The sequence below is a fragment of the Sinohyriopsis cumingii genome, chromosome 11 (genome assembly GCF_028554795.1).
Source record: "Sinohyriopsis cumingii isolate HCF-2022 chromosome 11, ASM2855479v2, whole genome shotgun sequence".
NCBI lineage: Eukaryota > Metazoa > Mollusca > Bivalvia > Unionida > Unionidae > Sinohyriopsis > Sinohyriopsis cumingii.
The window spans coordinates 6,342,185-6,369,886 of record NC_142971.1 but is presented as its reverse complement, the minus strand read 5'-3'; the positions used below and the strand labels follow the sequence as shown (position 1 = coordinate 6,369,886).

General features: G+C 35.5%; 1 protein-coding gene across 1 annotated transcript in view; it reads right to left on the bottom strand.

Moving 5' to 3' along the window:
• Positions 1-27,702, bottom strand: part of LOC149787563 (F-box/LRR-repeat protein 5-like) — a 147,873-nt gene that overhangs the window by 112,446 nt on the left and 7,725 nt on the right. The window contains exons 3-8 of the mRNA XM_089973713.1: positions 24,894-25,038; positions 18,609-18,812; positions 12,844-12,995; positions 12,168-12,281; positions 8,023-8,105; positions 3,365-4,306 (exon numbers count right to left, since the gene is read on the bottom strand). Of these exons, the coding sequence (XP_089829839.1) occupies positions 3,365-4,306; positions 8,023-8,105; positions 12,168-12,281; positions 12,844-12,995; positions 18,609-18,812; positions 24,894-25,038 (1,640 nt within the window). The remainder of the gene's footprint in view (positions 1-3,364; positions 4,307-8,022; positions 8,106-12,167; positions 12,282-12,843; positions 12,996-18,608; positions 18,813-24,893; positions 25,039-27,702) is intronic.

Here is a 27,702-nt window from a genome sequence, read left to right as displayed (position 1 = left end):
TTTTATTGTAGCTTTTACAATGTTTCAGTCATAGTGCTATATCTGCAGTGTGGCAGTCTATAGTGATGTCTAGCAATGGGGCATCATGTCCCACTCATTCACATTACATTGAAACCAGGCAGACCATTCCTAGCACTAATCTCTTAATGTGGAAAGCCAAGCAAGGGAGTTGCCAGTACCATTTTTATAAGTCTTTAGTATGACTTGGCTGAGGTTCAAACCAGCAACCTTCTGCATCTGAAGCAGATGCTCTAACCTCTTAGGCCACGTGTTGTACTTATGCATTTCATGAATTCGGTTAACATTTCTGCTCAAATGACACAAAGAGAAAATAGCATAAATTAGCAATTCAGCATGCTACTAACTCTCTAATGGAATCAGCAAAAATAGTGTCATGCTAACTCATAAATGACGACATGAGGTCAATGACAGAATGGAGTAACATGGTGTTAAACAGATGACAGCCATAAAGGTTACAAAGTCACTCAAATTTGGCAGATGTCCAAAACAATAAATCCAAAATTAAGGTTTGATGGTCTAATTTGAACAATAAAATGGGTTGGCTTGTTGGAGTTAAAACGTATGATGTTAGCAGTACAGCAGCAAAGATAAAAAAAGTAGCAACACCTGGCAGTGGTAAGGGAAGGTAGTGGGCAAGAGTTATTGCCCATTTTCTACATGCAATAGAAAAGATGATTTTCATCTTTTAGTAGCTGGATTCATGAGGTAATGATCCTAATGTAATGTGATTGGGGATATCTGAAGGAGAAATCTATGTAACAGAGATGCCAAGACTTAGTAAGGCAGCCAATTTTGTTTCCTTAAGTTGGACCTGTTTTTAGTAAGGTGTAAGAAAAATATCATGTACTTCTATTTTCAATCTGGAAAACATGCGTTAAAAGTCCAAAAGTATGACTCTAGACTTATCCAGTGATGGAAAACAATGTTTTAAACTAAAAAGCTTGAAAAGTTTACTTCAACCTTAATTACTTCATGTATAGTTCACAACTGCAATTGCAGACCCTAAGGAGCTCAACTTCAACCTTAATTACTTCATGTATAGTTCACAACTGCAATTGCAGACCCTAAGGAGCTCAACTTCAACCTTAATTACTTCATGTATAGTTCACAACTGCAATTGCAGACCCTAAGGAGCTCAACTTCAACCTTAATTACTTCATGTATAGTTCACAACTGCAATTGCAGACCCTAAGGAGCTCAACTTCAACCTTAATTACCTCATACATAGTTCACAACTGCAGTTGCAGACCCTAAGGAGCTCAACAGATTCTTAATATCTCTCAACTTGACATAAATCCTTTTTAAAAAATTACTTTGGCCATGGTGATGGCAGTTGTCTCTCCTGCCATTTGACTTACTCAAGTCAATACATCATGTTCATTAAACGTGATAGTTGCTCTTCCTGACCTTTTCCTTCAAGAGTCTGAGTATACCCTCTGATTCTTCTGTACAATTAAAACTTTTTAAGGAGTTTATTGTCCCTTTCTTCCTCAAACGCTGCATGTTGGATGCCAATAAAAAAGTAAAATAAGCAACAGCCTGATTATAAGTTTTTCATCACAAAATATCTGCACTTTAAAGCACTGAAGGTATTCCAGTAAAGTTAGTCTGGTTCCCTGACCAATTCCACTACATCTAATACAAAACCTGTAACTGAATAAAAAAACAGACAAGCTAGTATCTTGATTTTAAAATAAAGATTTTTAAAAAATCACGATAACATTTACTACTGGAAAAGTAAAACATCTCTAAGTGATGTTACCTTGTAAGACATCAAATGGTAGTCAACTGAACATAAAATTAACATAAAAATAACAAAAATCTACAAACTACCTAAAATAAGTCTTATTATTAGCAACAAAAATCTCACTGCCATTTCTAGTCAGTCTATGTTTTAATTACAACTTCACTACATTAGAACTATCTTTCTTTTTTTATTTATAGCAAGATGCTAAATAAGTCACTGCTTATTTCTTGAGGAAAATTAACATATCATCAACGTCTGAACACAGCACAGCCCTCTGTGTGGTAACAATGTCTCTCCAACAGCCTTTTCCTGACTAATTGTGCAATGAGTGGAAACTTGTACTGTTGAGCTTTCTAACATTTAAATGGATCCTCATTCAACATTATTAGGGATTCATTCCTGAACATCATGATTTCAAGATGACTGCCATGGCTGCCATATTGGACACCAGGTTAGTACAATTTTAATAGGACCAACCAGACATGAAAAGAAGACATATTTTGATATGACAATCCATTAAGAATTAGTGATGATAACATTTTCAAGATGGCTGTTGTAAAAATAATATAGGTTGTCGAAGCGATACAGTTTCATTTATGATCAACTAACAACTCTGAACAAAAAAAAGATTAATGGATTTGTTATTTAGTGATAACTACCATATCTGGTAACAAATCAACATCATGTTTTCACATCTGAAAGGATTTCCATGTTAGGATATTCCTTGTCAACTCTGGTTTACAATCAGTTAATATGCCTGAAAGGATTTCCATGTTAGGATATTCCTTGTCAACTCTGGTTTACAATCAGTTAATACGCCTGAAAAAGAAACAATTTAAAGCTTTTGCAATTTCTATTACCTGTGCCCAATGTCTGTTACCTGTGCCCAATATTTCAGAGTGAACAGGAACCATTTTCACAAAATTTAAAAGTCCTGATGAAATGATGCTGACAAGTTCAATTCGTTAAGTCAACAATGGACAATGCAAAGGATGCAGTGCCACACTATAACCTGACTGGGCATTATAATCATGTCAGTTAAAAGTAAGGTCCGTCAACAATGGTTAAATTAGCAGTTTCCTAGTCGTATCACATTTATCATGGTGCAATTTACAGGTAAGACACTATCATATTAGATACATCTTGGTGCAGTTTACAGGTAAGACACAGTCATATTATATATATCTTGGTGCAGTTTACAGGTAAGACTGTCATATTAGCTACATCTTTGTGCAGCATACATGTCAGACCAAGTCATGTTAGATACATTATGGTACAGTTTACATGTCACAGTTATATTAGAAATATCTTGGTACAGTTTACAGGTAAGATACATCATATTGCTATTTAAATGTCAGAAAAAGACATATTAGATACATTATGGCACAATTTACGTTAGTCATATTAGATAATAATGGTATTTTTTTTAATACTATGACTAACCTATAAACAGTACCCCGATGTATCTAAGATGACTCCAATGTATTTGAAAACTCCAAACTTCAACACAAAATCTTCAATCACTGCCATTAGAAATGTTGATACATATGCCTCACTGCTAGTTAATGCTAGTGAGAAAGTGAGAACAATCAATACCTCAGTCCCTCATCTGTAATCTGGAAACAACCAGAGAGACTGAGAAACTCCAGCGAACAATCACATGGTTGTCCTGGATCAAGTCTTTGTGGCACAGTTTGAGAACCGTATTCTGTCCTTGGCTCTCTTTCACTGTTAGTCCTTTTCAAATCACATTTGGATTTTGTGTGACAGCATGTAGTCCTTTCAGTATCAGAGCAACATTTTCTGTCAAGATGTTTCCCAGAAGTACTGTTATCCACCACGTCACAAGATGGTAAATTTTTCAAAATGTCTTGCACCATCCTGTTGGACAATCCTTGACAATGTATGTATCTGGCAGTATGAAGGTCCTCTCCAGCAGGCATGGACGTCCAATTGGAGAAATTTCTTACTGTCCTGCCAGATACAGCTGCCCTCTCTTCCAACTGAAAATGTGTATCTGGATCTTCTTTGGCATTCAGCGTCATTTTCTCACTAAATACTGTGTTTGGTACACAATTTTCAATATCAATCTCTTTTTGTTTAACGTTGTTTTTATCCCAACTCTGTGATCTAGTTACAGCTTTGGAACAGCCACTTAATGGGCTATCCTCGTGACTGGTTACACACAGATTTAGTGCTGTGACATCATTATCCAGTAATTCTTTTCCCGGAGCTATGGAGTGCTTTGTATCTAATGAATCAATCTCATCTCCATGTTTTTGTATTTTCTCAATCTTCCAATACTCAAATTTGTCATGACCCTCATTGGCACATTCCTCTGACAGTTCCTCTACAGGCTGATGGTGTTGAGTTTTACTGTCATACTGTCTCTCACTGTCAGACACTTCAGTGTGACCAGATCTGTGATTAGTTACACCATAGGAATGGGCAAGTCTCTTCAGAGTTCTGTCTGTGATGTACAAGCATCCAGACAAGTCTAGGTGGTGAAGTTTGCATCCACCTTTTCTTTGTTCTAAGCTGAAATAGAAATGGTATTCAATTTAACTCTTGTCTGTAGTATTCAAAGGAACTCATCTTTTCCTGACCTGTGCTTCAAATGATAACATGTGTATCTGTCAAAAGCCTAAAAAATTACAAACTTGTAAATATACAGAAACAAGAGTACTGTGAATATATGCCTGCCCCATGTTTAACAGCCCTCAATGTCAGCACTAGCAGGACTCAGTTAACTCTAAAAATTACTGACAGACTGGTCTTAATGACCCATAACTTTGGTCAAGACATGCAGTCTTGAAGAAATAAATTTACTTAGCAGAAACATTTCCTTATCAGACTTTACATGACCCTAGCCTCTGACCATTAGACCTCAAATCTAAAGTTTTATTTCTTGCCCTAAGTCCAAGCTATCCGTCAAGCTTGGTATTTAGGCACCAAAGACAAACTTCAAAACATAATGTTGATATAAAACTATTTCTTGGTTGTAAAATATACATTGTTTGATGTTAACACATGATTGATGATAAACACTAACGTCCTGATGCTATTAACTCATTCGGCCCCAGAGGTTTTTGTCGTATTTGCCTGAAATGTGCATAGGAAAGATATTTGGGGGGCTATTTCTGAATAAATCGGCTTTCAACAGATTTTCCATGCGACTAATGCCTAGTTGTATTAGAAACATCATTTTCCATTGGTTATTTTGCTTGCACATGAGCAGAAGGGTAAAATTTTGACTTTTTTTGTTGTTGCTTAATGGACCCATCATTTTCTTATGGAGACCTCTCTTTTTCTCCAAATGCCCACCTTATCCTAGTTTTTGCAAAGGTTCACCTGTCTGTGTGCAGTTCAGACCAGTCTGCCTTACATCTCAGAGGCGAAAAGGTCTAAAATCCGGACACAAAATTGCATACCGACCACAAGCATAATTTGGGTGAGGAAAAAAAAAACAGGTCCAAAAAAATGAGGATTAGTGTAACTAGAACTTCCAGATTATTTGATATCATTTTAGAGATATATCTGTCTGCTTCTTTTTAATACCACCCACGTTGGTGTATCTTAAATGACCTTGATGCTGCAGAGCTTGGAAGTAGGGTAGAGCCTCATCACGCCTACAGACAGGACTGGGGCCGAATCGGTTAATCAAGTTTATGGAAATTTCTTAGAAATTGTCAAAGAATGGCTCTTTTTGTAACTTATGTGCAATACTGATGCACAAATGATGAAATAAATAAGTAATATTCAGATTTGGTGACGTCACCAAAATTCTCCCATTAACTCATTCGGCCCCAGAGGTTTTTGTCATTTTTGCCTGAAATGTAAGTAGGAAAGACATTTGGGGGGCTATTTCTGAATACAAAGAAATACATCGGCTTTCAACAGATTTTCCATGAGATTAATGCCTAATTGTATTAGAAACATCATTTTCCATTGGTTATTTTGCTTGTGCATGAGCAGAAGGGTAAAATTTGGAGTTCCAGATTATTTGATTTCATTTTAGAACTATATCTGTTTGCTTTTCTTTAATACCACCCATGTTGGTGTATCTTAAATGACCTTGATGCTGCAGAGCTCGAAGTAGGGTACAGCCTCATCGCGCCTACAGACGGGATCGGGGCCGAATCGGTTAAAGTCTGTCTTTGATGATTATGGCTCACCTCAAGAAAGCTTTTAGAGATCTCTAGCAGCCTGTGTAAACATAATCATGCTGAATTTTTTTTACACAAAAGTGATGTTGACAAACAAATGCTGACCCTTTTCAAGCACAAGCTTTTAAGCATCTTTTTATCTTGATATTTCTAAAAACTTAACATTTAATTGGCACTATATAACCAGTACTGTGCTGACATACCATGAAATAACATACATATATGGTGACAGTTCATAAACAACAAAAAATAATATTAAAAAACATAATGATAATCAGTTTGGTTTGTGGGTTTTTTTTTGCATTTAAATCATTGTTCTTAAAATTAGCTAATTATTCTTAAAATTAGCTAATTGTTCTTAAAATTAGCTAATTATTCTTAAAATTAGCTAATTATTCTTAAAATTAGCTAATTAGGTCAAGATGTGCCTCATTTGTTCCAAGGACATGATACTCATAGGAATATTTAACATCAATTTTACAATTATAGCATGAACAGTGCCAGGGAATTGAGCATAAAACATAAATTTTAACCCACATTAGAGAATCTTAAAATATAAGACATAATGACCTACTACTTAATGTAGGTGTAGTGTTCATTAAGATAAATTCTGTCACCGTGTTTCATGGGTCTGGATAGAACACTGTAAACAAAATGCAAAAAACCTATGTAGTCATGAAATTTTTAACCTAGGCCAAAAAAAATGTCAAATGTAGGTCACTGGCCTTGTTTTGTACAACTGGGGTACTACCACAGATCTGGAAAAAATGCAAACATGGAAAACTAAAGCAGTATTAAAATAGCTACAAGATCTGGCAAAAGCTTTAATATGTGTGTGTGTGATTTGGATTTTTAACGTAGCTTTATCAATTTTTCAGTCATACTGCTATGATGTCTGCAGTATGGCAGTTTTTAGTAATGTCTAGCACTGGGGCATCATGCTGCAGACATGTGGCATGATGTCCCACCCAGTCACATTATCCTGACACCGGGCCAACCAGTCCTAACACTAACCTCTTAATGCTGAGCGCCAAGCAAGGCAGCTGTTAGTACCATTTTTGTAAATCTTTGGTATGACTTGGCCAGGGATCGAACCCACGACCTCCTGCATCCGAGGCAGACGCTCTAACCACTAGGCCACCGGAGCGGCAAAAAAAAAAGCTTTAATATAAACTATGGTAAGAAGAATGCAAAGGCAATGGCCCTTGTATCACTCAATTAATGCCAGTCAATATGTAGAGAGATGATTTTGAGAACTCTAAATAATTAATTTAAATGGCTGGCCTGAGAATGAAGCAGACCATGGCTATTAAAAGTTGTCAGACCGATCAGGGTGTAAAAGTAATAAATAAGCATATGCTTTTTTATACAATTATTCCTTACATTGGCTCAACTAAAACCTTCATATTTTGTAACCTTCTGCCATTAATTCCATACTCATTGGCTGTCTGCACTCAAAGTCATAGGTGATCAAATCATTAAGTCCTGGCAACAGAAAATTTTAAACAGTCACTAAAATTTTCATGCAGGTCGCCCAATGTCTACTTTTGAAAGTTTAATAGTTACTTAGGGCACCAAATTTCATCTTTTACATGTTTCTCTCAAATGACCATTTACTAAGCTCGTATAAAAATTGTTTGTTTTTTCTTTTCTCTTTATAAGAGCAATTTCATCAGAGTGTGATAGGATTTTGGACTTCATGATATCTGATTCACTGGTAAAATAAAGCATGACATATACCTGGTGTAAAAGCAACTACTATTGGGCAACTGATTCTGACTGCTTTAAGTGTTGTGCTAAAAATAACCTGTCTGGAAAACATGCGAGCTAACAGGAAACAATTGTTTTCTTCTCAAGTGAGTGTAGTTTCTACATGGGTTGTTGGTGTGACTATGCATTAATCTCAGCAACTGTCTTTTACACTGTGGTCTGTGATGAAAATTGTATATCTGCAAAACTTAGCCATGCTGTCTCCTATTCATAAACTTCACAGTATCTTGTGATCTTTTCTTCCTCCATAAATTCGTACATGTCAACCCTTACCTAGGTTAATATCTACCGAAAAAAGGAAAAACAATCTTTACTTACCCTTTAAATGCCAAGTCTGTTATTCTTGTCTGGGTCAGATCTAGATATTCCATATTGGGACAAAGGGAAAAAATTCTGTATAACTGAAAGAAATAAGCATGATATCCTATCACAAAGTACATTTTATAGACATGCATTCAAGTAAAAAAGAAGAAATGTGTTCATGTGGAAGGGACATAAAGTGTCACTATTGGCCTTAAATCTGTCCATCCCAACACCTTGCTTATATTCTGCACTAAGATTTCCAACACTGCCATGTCCCCCCAGACACACATCAACCAAAATTAGGCAAATATAATCTAATTTTAATGCTACAGAGTTCTGTGATTATTTCAGTGTCTCAGGCAATGCCCATCTATGATTTAGACAGATATTTAGATGCATTTTGATGTATGCAACAGCACCCTACCAAGATCAGGTGACTGACCGATAATTTGCACTCCAGTGACTGGCTAAGTTTGTGTCCAGGTCAGTTTCTCAGGCATTAACTGTCAGAGTCAATCAACCTGGTACGTCTGATTTGGCGTGTTATAGCACAGCAAAACAATAAGGTTATTTGGAGTAAAGTACCCTGCCAATGGGTACACCATGGCTGATCTAATGGAAGGATTAAAACCTGTAACCTAATCATCTAAAGTCTAGTATGAGCTGCAATGAATAACAAATACCTTTCTGTGATATTCTTTTGTTTACCTATCAAGCTAAACTACATTTTGTAAAAGAAACAAATTGTAAACTACGCATCACTGAATAAGTTTACAAGGGACAAACTCCAAGCCTGTATTATCACCTGAATAAGTTTACAAGCAACCAACTCCAAGCCTGTATTATCACCTGAATAAGTTTACATGGGACCAACTCCAAGCCTGTATTATCACCTGAATAAGTTTACTTGGGACCAACTCCAAGCCTGTATTATCACCTGAATAAGTTTACATGGGACCAACTCCAAGCCTGCATTATCACCTGAATAAGTTTACATGGGACCAACTCCTAGCCTGTATTATCACCTGAATACATTTACATGGGGCCAACTCTAAGCCTGTATTATCACCTGAATAAGTTTACATGGGACCAACTCCAAGCATGTATTATCACCTGAATAAGTTTACAAGGGACCAACTCAAAGCCTGTATTATCACCTGAATAAGTTTACAAGGGACCAACTCCAAGCCTGTATTATCACCTGAATAAGTTTACATGGGACCAACTCCAAGCCTGTATTATCACCTGAATAAGTTTACATGGGACCAACTCCAAGCCTGCATTATCACCTGAATAAGTTTACATGGGACCAACTCCTAGCCTGTATTATCACCTGAATACATTTACATGGGGCCAACTCTAAGCCTGTATTATCACCTGAATAAGTTTACATGGGACCAACTCCAAGCATGTATTATCACCTGAATAAGTTTACAAGGGACCAACTCCAAGCCTGTATTATCACCTGAATAAGTTTACAAGGGACCAACTCCAAGCCTGTATTATCACCTGAATAAGTTTACATGGGACCAACTCCAAGCCTGTATTATCACCTGAATAAGTTTACATGGGACCAACTCCAAGCCTGTATTATCACCTGAATAAGTTTACATGGGACCAACTCCAAGCCTGTATTATCACCTGAATAAGTGTACATGGGACCAACTCCAAGCCTGTATTATCACCTGAATAAGTTTACATGGGACCAACTCCAAGCCTGTATTATCACCTGAATAAGTTTACATGGGACCAACTCCAAGCCTGTATTATCACCTGAATAAGTGTACATGGGACCAACTCCAAGCCTGTATTATCACCTGAATAAGTTTACATGGGACCAACTCCAAGCCTGTATTATCACCTGAATAAGTTTACATGGGACCAACTCCAAGCCTGTATTATCACCTGAATAAGTTTACATGGGACCAACTCCAAGCCTGTATTATCACCTGAATAAGTTTACATGGGACCAACTCCAAGCCTGTATTATCACCTGAATAAGTTTACATGGGACCAACTCCAAGCCTGTATTATCACCTGAAAAAGTGTACATGGGACCAACTCCAAGCCTGTATTATCACCTGAAATTCAAATTAACATAAAAGAGCTAATCATAATCAGAGCTTGCTATCAAGGAAAATTTTGTACTGCAGTTTTTCTGAACATCACAGTATCTCTGAAAATACCGCAATATGTACCACAGTATACCGCAATTATATTAGGGACCAAGAATTCAAGGCTCTGGGGCAGGGACCAAGAATTAAATGCTCTGGGGCAGGAGCCTAGTACCAAGGTATACTGCAATTATATTAGGGACCAATAATTCAATGCTCTGGGGCAGGGATCAAGAATTCAATGCTCTGGGGCGGGGACCAAGAATTCAATGCTCTAGGGAAGGGGCCAAGAATTCAATGCACTGGAGCAGGGGACTACCACTTTTTTTTAATTTCCATCTGTCAATAGCTGAAAAAATAATTCTAGCTCTGATTTATAGCAAACTAAAACTGTATTATATCCATGATATGAACTGGAAAAAATAATTATCTTGAGATAAACGAATATAAAATAGTTCAGCTCAAAGGAAAATCACAGCACTCCCCTCCCTTAAATGGCCAGTACCTTGTACATGTAGTAGATGAATTTGCTATATGTATGTTAATTGTTGTTCAAGTTACAATCTAAAAAGCTGTAACTAAAGTTGGATGATGATGTCTGAAGTTTTTCTAACTGAACTATTGATCTAATAGTCTGGGAAACTTTGAGTGGGATGCCAACACATGGGCAAGATATTTATCAGAGAGGGCAAGTAAACATAAAACACACTCAACAAAAACAGGAAATAATTAGTAAACTTCAGAAATATTGTCATGATCATATAGACAACAAGTACACTCCTGATAATTATTGGACGATTCTAAAAAGGAATGCATATACAATTAACACATTCACATTCAACAGTTAATAACTAAAATTTCTTTTTAAATCCAAAATTATTCAGAAATTTGGTTTTGGACTGGCCACTGGTATTTACAGTTAAGTATGATTCATTGGTCATAAGCTGATTACATGTTTCCTGACAAACTATTCAATTGTGTGGTCTTTAAGTCCCACTCCATTGCTGGTAATTAAGCTAGCAATTGCTTTTCATCATCATCATCATCATCATCATGATGATGTCTCATGACCTAGTGTGGTCGTCGAGGCACTGTGCTGCTGAACATCTGACCAGTTCCCTCCACTTGTCTCGATCATGTGCCATGTCAATTACTTTTGATAAATGGTAAAAGTTAAATAAAGTCGCTGGACCATAAAATTTTGATGACAGTGACTTACTTTAGGTTAATATCTGTTGTACTCCCATGAACACATCTGTATACAAAACTGCATGGTTCTAAGGCTTAAAATATCCAAGAAACTGACATATATACAAAATTTGACAAAGGTGTGATGGATGGAAGGACAAACATGAGGGCAAGGGTAATACTATATGCATTTTCCACATTCATGGTTGGGCAGAAAAAGAAAAATATCTGAAAAAACTAAAACTTGCAAACTGTGTTGTTGTTGTAGGGTTTAATGCCATTTGTCAGCACACGACAAGCTATACATGGCAGCCAATATTAATGGTGGAGGAAGAACCCAGGAAATCCCCTGAAAGAACCACCGACCCGCGAGAAGCTACTGGCAAGCTTTCTCACATATCCATATTGGCCGAATCCGAGACTCAAACCCACGCAGACAGAGGTGAGATGGCAGTGATCTGTAACGGAGAGCGCTTTAGACCACTCAGCCACTCAGGGCCCCTTGCAAGCTGTGAAATAATTCTTAAGTTTCTTCATTCAAATATCTGCTTCTCTAAAGTCTCTTCAGGTGCAAAGCTGAGATATCAAGACCAATGTAAAAAGTAATGAAAACATCATGTACAACTAATGTAAACACAATGTAAACTAATATGTATCTAAATAACATCTGAATTAATTATACTGCAAGGTTAATATCAATTGATAGGGAAAGTTCCATCTTGCATGGAAAAATGCAGAAAGCAATCAATCATTCAAAGTATCATCTTCATTATGTTATTTCATCATGATCATCATCTTCATTATCTTATCATCATCACCAACATCATCAATATACTACTGACAATGAACTCAACTTACTATTCCATTGGACAGTCCTTTGCTGTAGGCAAAACTGCAAGTCCTAATAAAGCTGCCAACCTTAGGAACAAGGTACTTTATCATATCTGTGAGGATCTGGGACTCATGGCGCACCTGTGAAAATACATTAACAGTGTAATGCTCATGAATAAATTAAAAGTTCATCCATAAAAAAATATTCAATTTAAATTCTGTTAATATCATGACTGAATTATATTCCTATGAAGTATATACATGTATATTTGTTATTTAGTACCCAGATGAATGAGGACTGCTTGGCGGTTAACCTGCCAACATTATTAAAATGATCAATAATCTAGTCCTACGTGGATAATAATACTAGATAAATCTGGAAGTAAATTATGATGGCATACACAATTATCTATGAGACACTAAATTAATACATCTGGACACATGCTACATGGTCTATTATTGAAATGACAATTTAGGGAGGAAATTCCCTCCATTCATTTGTATTTTATCAGAAAATATGAGGAATTTAATGAAGAAATAAATGCAGGGTTTGAAAATATGATGCACAATTTTACATGCATTTTGTTAACCTTTTGGTACAATTTTTAAAACACTAGAAGGAATTTCATGATTGTGTATCCTGAACACACACTTAAGTTATTTCTCTCTGGAAAAAAATTCTGAGGTCTAACATTAAGAATACCTGACGAGCCCAGCTGTCTTCTTGCCTCTCATCAATTCCTTCTGACTCATCTATATCAGCATCTTCATCTAATCTCTTGACCATCAGAAAATCCATTACATTTTCTTCCTCCTCCTCTTCAACGTAGTCCCCCAAATGGTAATCCCAGTGCCCTGTATATCAGTTGTAAATGCCATAATTATGTAGAGAGGCAGTAATTTTTAGGCAAAGTTTTAGTATACCATAAAAACTGCTGTAGTCATTTATTTTCATGGGGTAATAATTATCATGCTTTCACTGGTACTAAATTGATGGGGTAATAATTATCATGCTTCCACTGGTGCTAAATTCACACATTAGGGACATCAACCTATTGTTTCTACATAACAGTCGTGACTTTTGGAGTTTTTAAATTTTTGGCTTGTGGGACCATGAAATTAAAAAAAATTGGTTTTCCATAAATAATAGTGAATTCACAGTAAATAAAATGTTAAAACCTCAACCCAAAGTAATCTTCACTTAAATTCTCAATAAGCATAAATGTCAAATATTAAACTTTACAAAGAGTATGCATAGACAATCTACTATTTTAGATTTCATAAATTGGCCCCGTCAAATTTCTTAACTCAAGGCTACGATGCGACTCTTTCAGCTGTTATTGTTTATTAATTAATGATATGGATATATTTGTGAACTTGGTGTTTCCGGCTTTTATTATTCTTGAAAGTGCTGCAAGGCATGTACACATCCCATAGTTATTTTACAGTATGTAGACAATGGAATACCTTTAGTTGGCTAGGAAGAAGAGCTATCCACCCAGTAAACATGTGGGTTCGAGGCAAGATTATCTCGGAAATGGCTTCGATGGCAACTATTTTCAACTGTATCAACTTATTTAGTACACCATCTTTTGCAGAATTATCACCTAGGAAAAAGGCTTGTGTCTGCACTATGAGCATCACATGGTGTCAAAAATTACCTTTGGACATGAAAACTACAGGTATATATTTGGGGTTGTGGTGCATAAACTTCGTTTTCTATGAACTGCCATTGACTACTCTGGTCAAGTGAATAATATTCTTATGATAGCTATCCAAAAAAATGGACCTTTTATTTAAATACCCCACTTGTTTATTTTATTTTTCAAGATTGTACATACTAGACAGGTGAATATGGCATTAAATTTATGCATGAAACTGTCCCTTGCACCCTCACCACCAAGCAGGGATGCTCCCAGGATTTTATCATCAGGGGGAATTCCCGCATTGTTACAAAAATAAGGGGGAAGAGGAAAGAGCCACAGTTCAATACTTAAAGGTCACTGGCCATCTATATTGTACAAACGTGTGATACTATTATAGTTATAAACAAAACGCTTTGGTTATGTATGCACAACATAAAAATGTTTAATTAGACTTAAAACTCCGCTTTATAAAATGAAAAAATTATTCTGCAATCTCCGTAAACAATTGGTAGTTTCCGCATGCCAAAACTGGATATGACATACATTTATCCCTTCTATTCAACCTAGCCATTCAAGTGCTTAATTTCCCCAAGTAAATGTCTATGTGATATAGCATATGATTGTGCTTTTGTACAGCAAATATGGTGCACTGTGTTGCACACAGATGTAACCAAGAGAGTGATGATGGGGAAAAGCATTCTTTCTTTTTCCAAAAAAACATGTTTACCAGAAAAAAAGTTTTATTTAATCTGTGGGATCGAATAGGGGAGGGATGGGAAAGTTGTATCATTTATGCCAGATTATAGTGAATCTGGCCCAAAGACAATTCGGCCCAACTCGAAATACAATCAATTCAGCCAAACTTAACAATAGTTTGTACATTTTTTTTCTTCAACAAAAAAGCAGATGCTATGTAAGATAGATTTAGGGGAAAAAAATAAATTTAACCAAACTATTTTGATATTCTTTGAAAGAAAATAATGATACTTCGTAACATCCATATTTATGAGAGAAAACACAAACTGACATATCTTGCTTGTTCTAATTAAAATATTTATATGCATTTTTTATGCTAACAACGATATGTATCTGCACAACAACATTCTCAATTTAAGCCTTCTGGTCAAATTATCAATAATCATTTATAAAACAAAAATATGTAACAGAAAATATTCTACATAATATGTATATATTTTGCTAAGGATAGTGTATATGAGATATTATAACAAATATACTTAATTTTAGGCTTCACGTTGTAACACAGCTGCATACAATACATACTAGATTACACATGAGAGAGAGAGAGAACAATGTTGAGCATTTTCTCAGTATTTAGTTGCTGCAATATGAGGCTCTTTCCAGTTAATTTTATTGTTTGTTTTTATTTTTCAAGTTGTCTTAGTGTTTGCGTGCGTAAATTGAAAGCTTGTCATTACTGGTCAATATCGTCAATCATATTTACTCCATTATTCCATACAAATTAGAAAGGAAATCATTTTGTGTTTAATTTGTACCCCCCCACACACACACGGTACAAAATAAATTGATAAACATACACTTGTTTGCAAATAAAATGAAAGAAATGAACCTTGTATTGTTATCATATATTCCTTCTTTTTTCATCCTGCGAAAATTTTTTAAAAAATATATATATCCATGAACTCCATATATGTAGTGGATGCCGGCTTGCAAATGCATCCTTAGTGTAGTGTGTATCACTTATGTCAAATAACAAAATCGCAAATGAGACGAAAGTATCACCCAATTGCTTGAAGGCACCTGCCATTTATGCATGATAAGTTACTTACTGCAAACTGACCCAGATTGTATCGTATCCAGGTTAACTATAAGTCGGTATCTCACAAATAAAAGAAATCATTATTTTAAAATACATTCAATGTGAGTGCAAATGATAATCTTTTTGCTAGCATGAGTTACAAAAGTATTATTAAAACAAGTTATTATTGTGTATACTATTTGCCCTGCAAACATCAATTATGATTACATATGGCAAACAAACAGAAGCCCGGGTGATAAACACAACTGGCAGGGAGCAATAAACTCATTATTTAAAATTACCGACAGGATAACAAATACACAGGTTATTTTATTACAATGCAAACCAACCCCCGAAACTTGACTTTGGTATCTTTTCAGTGTGCCAATTTGTTCTTCTGAAGTCGGCCAACAAAATGAAGTAAAGTTTGGATTCTATAAGTGTGCCGATTGCTTTCATCTTTTTTTATATAAAGTCAGGGAAGCCAGCATTGATTATTTTTACCTGTATTAATGGGAATTTTCAAAATAAATTGAAACAATGGAACAGTTTTGAAAGCGACACAATCTAGTGTGTTGTGCACGCATACCAATATAAGGCTGAACAGTAAATTAGTTATCATTAGTTTCATCCAAATATTCCCTATCCATAGTTTATAGTGTTTTATTTTTTGACAAGAAGAAGTATGTACTTTGTCTTGTATGGATAAATGTACGTCATTTCCAGTTGCATCCTCTATAGGTGGGAAATCGTAACTATGGGGAAGTAACAGCATTGTATACTTCTATTTCGAGTAATAAAATTATTATTTCTTCTTTACACTTGAAAGTTTCTTTGTTCTTTTTGTGCGAGTATATCTATTTTTAATCATGTAATTCAAATCTGATATAAATAGGAAAATGTTTGGAGTATGGCCGGTGACCTTTAAATAACACTTAAATATTCATCTCTTTCTTCCTTGCCCACTCTATAAGAACCCTAATGAAATCAAAATTTTTAAAGATGTTGCCTCTAATTAGATAAGCATCAATCTGTTCATTGTTTCACAGCTTAATCTCTTTCATATCTGTGCATGAATATTGTTCTGTTGTGTGAACCTCCTTTCACAGCTCACAGGTATTGTCTTTTGGATAATTCTGCTCCAAAATAAGATTTTTTACTAACACAGGCTGTGCCAAAATGTCACTTTCTTGAACTGGAACTTTACTGACTACTATGCCTGATTAACTATCCATAATGCTGTATTAAGTCCATTAATGCCATAATCTACTTGTTCAAACAGGTATTTTACTTTATAATTTTATTTTTAGATTCTTATTTATTAGATTAATTGTAACCGTTATGCTAGGGCTATATGTTTTTGTTGTTGTTGTGGGGTTTAACGCCATTTTTCAGCACACAACAGGCTATGCATGGCGACCAGTATTAATGGTGGAGTAAGAACCTGGGAAAACCCCGAGAAGAACCACCGACCCACGAGAAGCTACTGGCAAGCTTTCTCACATACCCACATTGGCCGAATCCTGGACTCGAACCCACTCAGACAGAGGTGAGATGGCAGTGATCCGTAACGGACAGCGCTTTAGACCACTCGGCCACTCAGGGCCCCCTATATCTTTTTGTAACACAGGATATAAATTATGATGAGAAAAGAAACAAAAAGTGCCCTCTACTTTTAAATTGTCTGACTTTAATTTGGCTTGTTTGTCTGCCTTTTCTATATTTAATGTCAAAATACTGCTTGAAATGAGGGGTTGACTGGCATGCCATCTGTTTTTGTCCATCCTTAATGTACATCGGATTCTATTTAATGCCATTTTTTGGGTTCAAAATCACTCACTGGTTTCTCCATTAACACTTTCCCAGCACCTATAATCTGATAATCCAAACTTTATTATTAGCCAGTATATGCTGAAATAAATTGTTATCTAAAGATTAACAACGTTGGGAATCAGCCATTTTTGGTCTTCTAGATAGCCCATATAACAAACGTATATTAGTAAAACTTCCTTGATGCAAAGTTCAAACTCCAACACCAATGCTTGTTATGGGGCCAATTAAATTTAGTTGAACAAACATTTATGCCAAGCCAAACAAACCAGACCTGTACACAATTATGAAAAAATCACAACAAGCACTACAATGTTTACCATATTCACAAGCCCATTTAATAGTGAATGGATGAATAAAGTTGTATACAGCACAGAGTACATTTTTATATGCATGACATGAAATAAATCTGCAGAGTTCTCATGCATCACTGCAATCCAAGTGTGCAAATTTACACAAATCATGCAACTGCACACCCTGGGAGCAGCTGAAGCTGAAAGAGTTACCTCCCCTACCTTATGCTATGAACTGGTTGCATTTATCAAGATGCTTAATCTTACAACTTTTATGTAACTACTGTAAATGCCTAGTCCACATATTAAATGTAACTCAGATTCAATGCACAGTTCACCAATATCCCACACAACTCTAACAAGAATCACATTCATGAGTGCTTAATGGAAGAGGCACCACATCATAATACGTAATAAGCTCGTTCTCATTAGTTATAACACTTTTAATTTGGACTGGCCCAGGTGGGTATCAAACTCATGACCATTGGATTCTGAGTCTGACACTCTATCACTGAGCTACCATGACTCCCTTTTCTTCTGCTGCCTTAGATTTTGCATTCACAGGCAATAGTGTTTTTTGAACCCTAAATTTTTTTTCACAATTTGTTTCAATAAATCGAAATCTCTGCTGTGATAGGTTCTATGCACCAAAGGGGTCTGCAAAAGGCTTTGAAGGATTCTAAATTAATCTATAAGCTCTCTGCTTCATGCTTCATATCTGAATCAACTCAATTCTATTTCCAAATTCAACCTATCATTTCAATTAAAGCAACTATTTTGGAATAACAGAAATAAAAAAAGCACTTTAAATAACAAATTGTGTTAAAATCTTGGTTTATCATCACTACCTCATCCAAAACCTTTACAGGTGTCAGCATCCATGAAATGAAAACATTTTTCTGCAGCTAATTAAAGAAATCACCTTTGGCCCACTGCACAGGGTATAAACTTTTCCAAAAACTGCCATGAAAGGCAAGTTTATTCCAGTTTCGGCACACCTGGGCACTTCGACAGAGATCTTGGGGATTCAGGTAGGAAAATATATTCAGCAACACTTCATCAGGAAGCTGCTCAATTGCAAGACATTCTTCTGGATTATCACTCTTTTCCTCTTCCTTTGTTTCAGCTGGAAAATATGAAACCTTTCAATATGCAACCTATGCAAATATCTGAGAAAAGAGAAACTGACCTGAAATATTTAACTTGACAAAGTGGTTGGTTCTTTTTTTAAGGCACTCTCAAGACATAATTGGCTGAGGAAACTTTAGTCAAGTGCCTTTCACAATGACACATGGATGCAGCTGACCTATTATGCCCTGGCAGATACCAAATCCATAACACATGGATTACAAGTTGGACAGATGGCTGGTGCATAAGAGTTACTAGAAATCTGTCCTGGAATTTTGACAGGATTTAATTCTTAATAAAATTATATCAGCTAAAAAGATAAAAGAGCAAAGTCTAGAAACAAGTCCGAGTGTATAAAGCTGATAAGTGTTTACTTACTTTGCAGACTATGGAAAAGTCTTATTCCAGATTCATTCCCAAAATCTCAGTCACTCTGAGGTACTGTTTTCTTTATCAAAACTAGATGCATTTACAACTTTCTATCAGCCAACCAAGCAAGATTTGGGCTCATTTGTACCTTTGTACATGGTATACAAGAATAAATGTAAATTTGCCATCGGAAAGTACACACGATAATCACTTGAATGCAAATCACTTGAATGTACATGACAATGAGGACTTTTTGATTTTTTATGACATTTAACATGAGAGTTTGTATTCCTCTGATAAAAAATTAAGTCACAAAATCTTTGCACTATTTTTCTGAATATGGTACATAATAAAATGCAAGTTCTGCAAACATCATAGAAGGACTTACAATACAATGGAGCTGCTGAATGATGCTTACTGAAACAATGTATCAAAGCATAATTAGTTTTTATTAAAAACAATCATTAGGTACCGATGAATGATGAACATGTGTCTTAATCTCCTTGTCCGCTAAGATCTAACCGATATAACTTCACCTAATCACGTTACACTCCTTCAAATTTGTTTGATAGCTCAAATACATGACTGATACATGCTTTGCAGAAATGTACCTAATAATATAAAAGCTTGCTGATTATAAAAAACTTGCACAAATTGGAATCAGTTGTAGGGATTTTTCATGTGTCCAAAATTAAAGCTACACAGGTTTTGGTGTCCTGGAGAAAACTGTACAATCCTCATCTCAAGAAATATGTAAGGAAAGAGATGCTAGTACAAGTTTAACAAGTCCGTCAGGATTATGAATGATAATCCACTGTGTTTAAATACTGATATAATTTATAATGTTCCTATGCCAAATTCTTCTCCAAATTGGCTTTTGGTACAGATTCAAAACCTTTGATCCTTTATCCTGGAAGAATAGTTCAAGTGAATGACACTTGACTGGTCATTTTTGACATCTAGACATGCTAGTAAAGATAAATTACAGTCAGGGCTATGTAAATAAATGTACATCCTTTCAAAATCGATGTTCTAAGTACTGAGTCTCTGTCGGCAAAGCATCAAAAGCAAAGCCATATATATGCCTAGTAATAAAGACCAGGTATATTAATTAAACATGTAAAAACATTCTATGGATCATTTATACAAACAGATGCCATCAATCCCAATTATATAATAAACAGATAAACATAATCTTTCTTAAATGGCTCATCTACAAGCATTTAGTTACTAATAATTTACCCTCAAAGCAGGTTCTCTTTTATGATACCATGACTTCGGATTAGCATACTGTCAGAACTAATCTGTCTTGGTGCACATGTCAAGTATTGTTTTAACCTTCTGTGCCCTTGGGAGATTTTCTTACTGGTACGTCTGCTACAGTATTTACTTACCTTATACAATCTGGTCCATCATATGTCCAGAATTAAACAAATCTATCTGGTCTGTCACTACCCACATCATGTGGCATTTCATCAATCTAATTTTATCCTATTTATTTTTAAAAAATTTGGAAATTAAGCAAGTAAAAATTCTGAATGTAAAGAGTGAAGTTATCTTCCTTTCATAATTTTCACCGTTTGTATTTTCAATAGGTAATTTGGCTGCAACCCCATACCCAAATTTTTTCCGATAAAATCAAAGAGTTTGAGGAAACTTTCAAGGAGATTTTCAACTAATTCATTGACTTCTTAAGGCTAAAAACCATTTTTTCCAAAAATTCAAGGACTTGTCAAGACAACCCTTCATATTCCAGGAAATATGAAGGATATACAACCATGACTGCGTCGTCAAACAAGAGAACCATGAACAGCACATTATATGCCTGTCCTGTGTTTAATAATCCTATAGGCACTAAGTTAGCATTGTTGGTCTATATGATCTTGACAACAGATCGAGGTCAGCAGTATTGAAGAAACTGTTTTTTTCTTATTACAGGCACCAAGGATGTGACCTTTAACCTTTAGATCATAAATTCTAAGAGTTTCTTTATTACTCTAAATGCAAGTACTGCACAAAGTGGTCATGAAACTTATTTACCCTGAAATTTGACCTTCTGATCCCAAAAAACGAATAAATATTTTTAATAATGTACATGCAAGCACTTCCAAATTCTCTGGTTGAGGTACGTGGTCTAGAACTCAAGTAATTATTTGAAAACCAGATTTCTGCTATCAGTTAGTGACCTTGAACTTACAGTGATGCTGCCTGGAATCAGCTAGATAAGACAAGGACCTTCTTTAGTTCCAAAAAGCAGGAGTCATGAAATCTCCAGGGTGGCATCTCTCCATTTACACCCACCTCTTATTTTCCCTTCCAATGCCATATCCAATACCCAAATTAAACTGAAATTGTCATTTGAACCAGCCTGTAGCTGTATTAATGTTATTCTGTTGAAAATTGCTGTATAAATATTGTCCTGTTCAGATAACCAACTTTCAATGTAAAAGGATTATTTTCCCCACACTGTTTATATAAACTGCACAACATATCTACTGTGGTGTGATTCAGTTCTAAGCATTTGTATTCCTGACAGCAAGACCTCTGAAATTTTTACTCTTTCTTCTTGTTAGAGGATTCTTTATATACAGAGTCCCAGCCAACACTAAAATTGCAATCACCAATTCCCTTAGAAACTTCAACTGTTTCCATTCGATCAGTGGTCCCACTGCAGCATCTGAAGTCTTACTCGTTTCCAAGTCATAAACAGCACATTCAGTATCCGAGTCAGAAATTATGATAGAGGGTAATTTGAAGCAAACTGTAATTTACTTATAATGAGCCATTTTCTTCAGCACAACTTAATGGAACTTCTATCACCTGTTGTTCAGTAGTGTGAAAGAAGCATGGAAAAGGTTTTCAGATATACAAAAATACACCTTGGTGATCAGGAAAAAAGCAGACAAATTTACCAAAGACAGACTTTGTTCAGATTATTCACACTCTAGAGCTTTTTATTTGTGGAACTTCACATTTTATTGTGCAAATTCTCAGAAACAGCTAATATCAAATCATGTCACTGTCAATTATTCATGAAAACTACACTCACAAGGCCTGGTAGCTTCATTGTCTTTGATCTTTTGGCCCAGAAAAATTAAATTAAGCTTCTTTCTTACTCAACAAGCCACTCATCCACAAACTTTTATGAAAATATACGATCAAGAAATGAGATTATTGTGCACAAGCCACTTTTAATTTTTCAGCCAACAACTCTGCCCTTTGACATCAAAATTAATAGATATTCTCCCACAAACCTTAGTGAAAGTACATATTCAAGAAATGAAAGTCTTGTACACAAAACATTTTTAATTTTCCATTAAACAACCCTGACCTTTGACTCCCAAACTAATAAGATTGTACTTTACTTAAAAGGCAAATCATCCCAAACTTTAGTGAAAGTACATGAAGAACTGAAATTCTTTGCACTTTTAGTTTTTTTAGCCAGCATCCCTGACTTTTGGGTTTGACCACAAAACTCATAGGCTTGTACTTTACTCCAATCACAAGTCCTCCACAAAGTTCTACCCAGACTTGTAATGAAGAACTATAATTATGCTTTAACCATTTTTCTTTCAGCCACAGTGACCTTTGACATTTACACCCAAAAATGCATAGGCTTCTTCCTTCCCCAATTGCAAACCATTCAACGCTTTGGTCCAGGTCTATGAAGTAGAAATTAAATTACAGTGCATAGGCCATTTTCTTTTTTTTTTCTTCAGCCAATAACCTTAGTTTTTGACCCCAGAACTGACAGACATCTTCTAAGGGGCTGAAAATTTAGTACATACACAACAGATCAACCAATCCCTCCCCCCTTTGTATTGTGCTCTTTTTCTCTACCCCCTTCCTTGTGCATATGTATGCTTTCGCTTAGTACCCCTCCTTCAAACACTTCTTGGCATTTTGAATCAAATGGGAATTTCTTCAGTAACACAGTTGCCATATTTAGCTACTTGACATTTTTGTTCAGGTGTGGGGTCAGAACCATTTGCCTATCAAAAAAGCTGGATTTTGCACATGACAGACCATATAAATTTAAATAACCTTCAGTCTAGGACTACCTGCAATAGGAAGATGACTTTTTGTTCCAAAAATTCAGAGTATAATATTCACTGTCTTTGAACTGCTGACAGACAAAACTACTGCATTGATGAAATTTGACCTTGTACTTAACATCTGCATTGCTAGTCACATGACTAAACAAATCTTGCAACCTACATGTCCATGACATCACAGGTCCAACTGTCAACAATAAACCCTTGTAAAATAATTTAAATATTAAATGAAAGTCACATCATACCTGTAAAAAGAACTAAAGCATACTTAATTCTGAACATTTTTAATCCAAGAACAATGACCAGAAAACTGTCGCTGTCACGGCAACCAGATTCATCAAGCAGAGACCACAGGTCAATGCAGTAGTCAAATGATGTCACACAAAAATAAACATTGCTGACAAGTGCTCTATGCTTGATAAAACTAACTTTCTCCAAGTTGCAGTGAATTCCAACTTTGCCATATTCATGACCACACCCCAACATAAATGTCAAAATATCTTAAATGGGGTGGGAGGACACTCTAAGCAATCCAATTCCCCTATTGTCACTGTGAGTCAATAACTTAATCAATACCCCCTTAACAACTTTGGTTCTGAGTTCAATTATATAAACTAAATAAAGCATTTACCTGCACGGCATATGTTTTATTTTAGTGTCTTGGTTCGAGTGAAAGCCTTCAGCTTCAGCATGGCTTAAAAGGTCACACGAATTACAGTCATCCATAGGTGGTAAAATCCAAACCAAATAAGACCCTCAGCAAACAAACATGTAGTTAATAATTTCTTTTGAAAAAAAGAAATAAAAGCTTTGATTAACATCTAGGAAGATGAAATGAGATTGCTTATTGCCTCGCACACCTGCAATTAGTCAAACAACAGTACTGGAAGGAGTTTCAACTGTCACTTTCATGGATTTAGGCATTGTTTTGACAGAAATTATACATGATGAAACTGACCTCTAAGCTCTTTCACTTGTTAAATTGCAGCAGCAATCAAATACCATCTTTCAGTAATCTGATAACCATGGGAACTCCAGCCCTAACTGTAAGTTCTCTATTCTACCAGACTAGCCCAGGAGACTTATACTGCATGTATACACAATTACGCCATTGTATCAGAGAGATAAGCCAACTTCTTTTGTTGCTTTGTTGTCCTTGTCAATCACTGATCAAAGTGGGTAGGGAAATGGTCTACAATTACAAGAAAATAGATCAGCTTCATACAAACTTTGATGGCGAGACAAGTTATCTTTCACAACTTGAAATACATTTTACAGTCTGTCTGTACATGAATACCAACCGCTCTTTTCACCAGTACAGTGACAAATTTTACTGGTAAAAGCCAGCACATATCCATGTAAAAGAATCTCTGAGCAGATGGTGGCAAACTCGAGTTAATGTTCAGAAACTAATTGGGAATCATATGCACGGACAAACATGTGGAAAGATCTCATAAGATAATATGTTCTGCCCCATTGTGGGACATGGAACAATTCTGGGGGATAACTGTGAATGGACCAAGAATGTTCAGCTCACAAAGTCTAAGAAAACAACTTAAACTGATGACACTAAGCCTCCAAAACATTTTCTAATGGTTCTATGCATCTGGTTTTGTGTTTGAAGTTGTGCTTAATATATTAGCAATATGTCTTACTGGACAAACTGTCCTGTACGTATTTCTCTGAGTCAGGTGATGTGTCGCTGGGCTCTGTCTTCTCAAAATGCTGCTCAAGAACCTGGGCTTTAAGCTCTCGAAGTTCCTCAAAGGTGAAATACTTCATCAACAGTGGCTGAAATACCTGTTTAAAAACAAAATAGTGAATCATTACAAAACAAAAAATTTTTAAAGTCAAATTTGTTACTTTTTGACAACTGTTGCAACACAACTTGAGAAACTTTAAACTGTTCCTGTTTATCCAACATTATGACTGCAACTATAACAAACTTAATTTACATTCTCAAACAGTCCATAAATTAGTGACCACACACCATCCCACATCTCCAAAAACAAAATACAGAAGTATGTATAGTGATTGAAGTTAGTCTGTACATGAAGCTGGTGCAGAGAAAGGAATGATTCTGCTGTCTTGAAGTCTTTCAGTTAAACTATCATCTTTGATGGCATCAGCTTCCTTTGATGTTCAGGACTCAACTCAGAAGAAACCAGTGTAAGTGACTGATCCTGACAGGTGTTTTATTTGTGCTCATCTTGTTTCAGTGTTGTTGGTTGTGTCAGTTCTGATTGAGGTTCTTCACTTGGACAAAAACAGTGTACTTACTGAACTTTGCTTTATGCCGATATATTGCGGTAATATTGCTTTAAACACTTAAGTGACTGCCATTTCTTTTGGCATTGTTGTATTTTTTTGTTTTTTTTTATCTTTGGTTTTCATAGCGTTAAAGCATGAAATTAAATGCCTCCTAATTTACAAACTTTGACAGGCAAAACCATCGATTCATTTTAAGAGTTTAACATTGTTTTTTCTGACTTCATTGTGGTATAAACTGTCAGTTGCCAACTCACATGGCAAATAACGCCAAAATATGAAAACTGTGAGTCGGCAATGGCAAGTTTATACCATGATAAACTGAGAAAAACTGATAAACTCTTATAATTGAAATTGAAACTTTTCGTTATGTTATTTTGTTTGCATCATAAAAAAAAAAATCTTCATTGAGCATAGTAATACAGGCTTGGGATTTCTGTTACACAGCTATTTATAGCATTTGGGATTGTCCTGCTTAATCATAATGAGGTCATGATAATACCAGTCCTTTAACCAGTGAAAGCAAATATAAGGATCTGAACAATGCTACCATGATTTTTATATTGTACCTAAACGGACATGTGTATTCAAAGTGGAAGCTCAATATTTAAAGTCACGATGTCATGGTTCTAAGTACTTGTGTGTTTGTAGACTGACATGATGATTTGGCAGATTCATCACTGTTCTGACACATGAGTGATCTAATTTCGTTCTTCAAAACCTATTTCTGTGTTTATAAACAGGCGGGACTAATACATGTAGGTGTATGAGGTTAGGATACAGAAGGTGTGTGAAAATCAGTTTTATTCATTCAGACACACACAGCTTAAAATAGTTGAGTATGTATTTTATCCCTATTGTTGTTCCATGATTTTGTTTAGTGACAATGGTTCATAACCTGATCCTGCTCATCAAATTTGTGACGTCAATGTAGAATATAAACAGACAGACACACGAAAGAACAGATGCAAGCAGAGGTAAATGATGATGTTGAATGCTCTTAGTGTAAGAAGTTAAGAGTTTCACACGGGTTCAAAACAGCAAGACAACGTAATTTGTGACATTTGTGTTTGCTTAAATTTCTACATATAGTACAATAATAATTACAATACAGGAATTTAATATCACTATAAAAATGAAAAATTGTATGACACATTCATGTATTTACAACTGTAATATTTGTACTTGTATCAACTATTTCTTATGCATTTTCTTAATTTTTCTATAATTATTAACTGGAAATTGCCATATAATAAAAACCAGGAGTGATACATGATGTTTTGTCAATTATTATTCTAGCCTGGATAGTTGACATGGGGCATTTCATTTCATTGCACCTACTTTTTTAGTTGGAATTAAACTGGAAGGTGCAGTTATTGAAATGACAGGTGGATTGGGTAATGAAACCTGTCATATATTTCATTTTATTATGTGATAGTGCTTGTAGAGGATTTTGAGCAGATTCAGTAAAATTTACTTGAGTAGTACTGCTTGAGTTTATTGAGGTCATTTGAACATTTACTTAAACAGCTGCTTGAGTTTGTTGGGGTCATTTGAACATTTACTTAAACAGCTGCTTGAGTTTGTTGGGGTCATTTGAACATTTACAGTGGCATGAGACAGTACTGCAGAAGAGTCTTAAGCAAACAATGCTACATTTGAACATACATTAGAAAGAATGTTGCTCATTTGTTGCTTATGATGAGTAGTGGGCCTTGTGTAAGTTTTCAATGAAAGCTCATTGGAGTGGTCAGACAGAGACAAACTGCCTAGAAGGAAGGTTGGCATCTGTCATTGTATTTAAAACTGGCACAAAAGAGTGGGCAGTATACTTTGCAGATATATGGGCATTTTTGCATATGTCAAGCATGAAACTGCTAAATTGTCTCTTTCCAACACATCTTATTGTGTACCATATTTGACACAATTGGGGATTTTCAAAAGCATTTTTATCAGTGTGACAAAACAGTGATTCAGCTTTTGGATTAATGCATGTAAGGTAGTATTTTACTGACATGACTGGGCAGTTTTGACCACCAGTTACATACATTGTCAGAATTTTCCTTCTTAGCATTAAAGTCTCCCTGATGATATTTTTGCATAGTTTGATGTGTCAAAATGACATTCAGCCCCTGTTTCATCAAACCTGATTTCAAGACTGGTAGGTGTTAACTGGCTGTGGAATTCTAATCCACA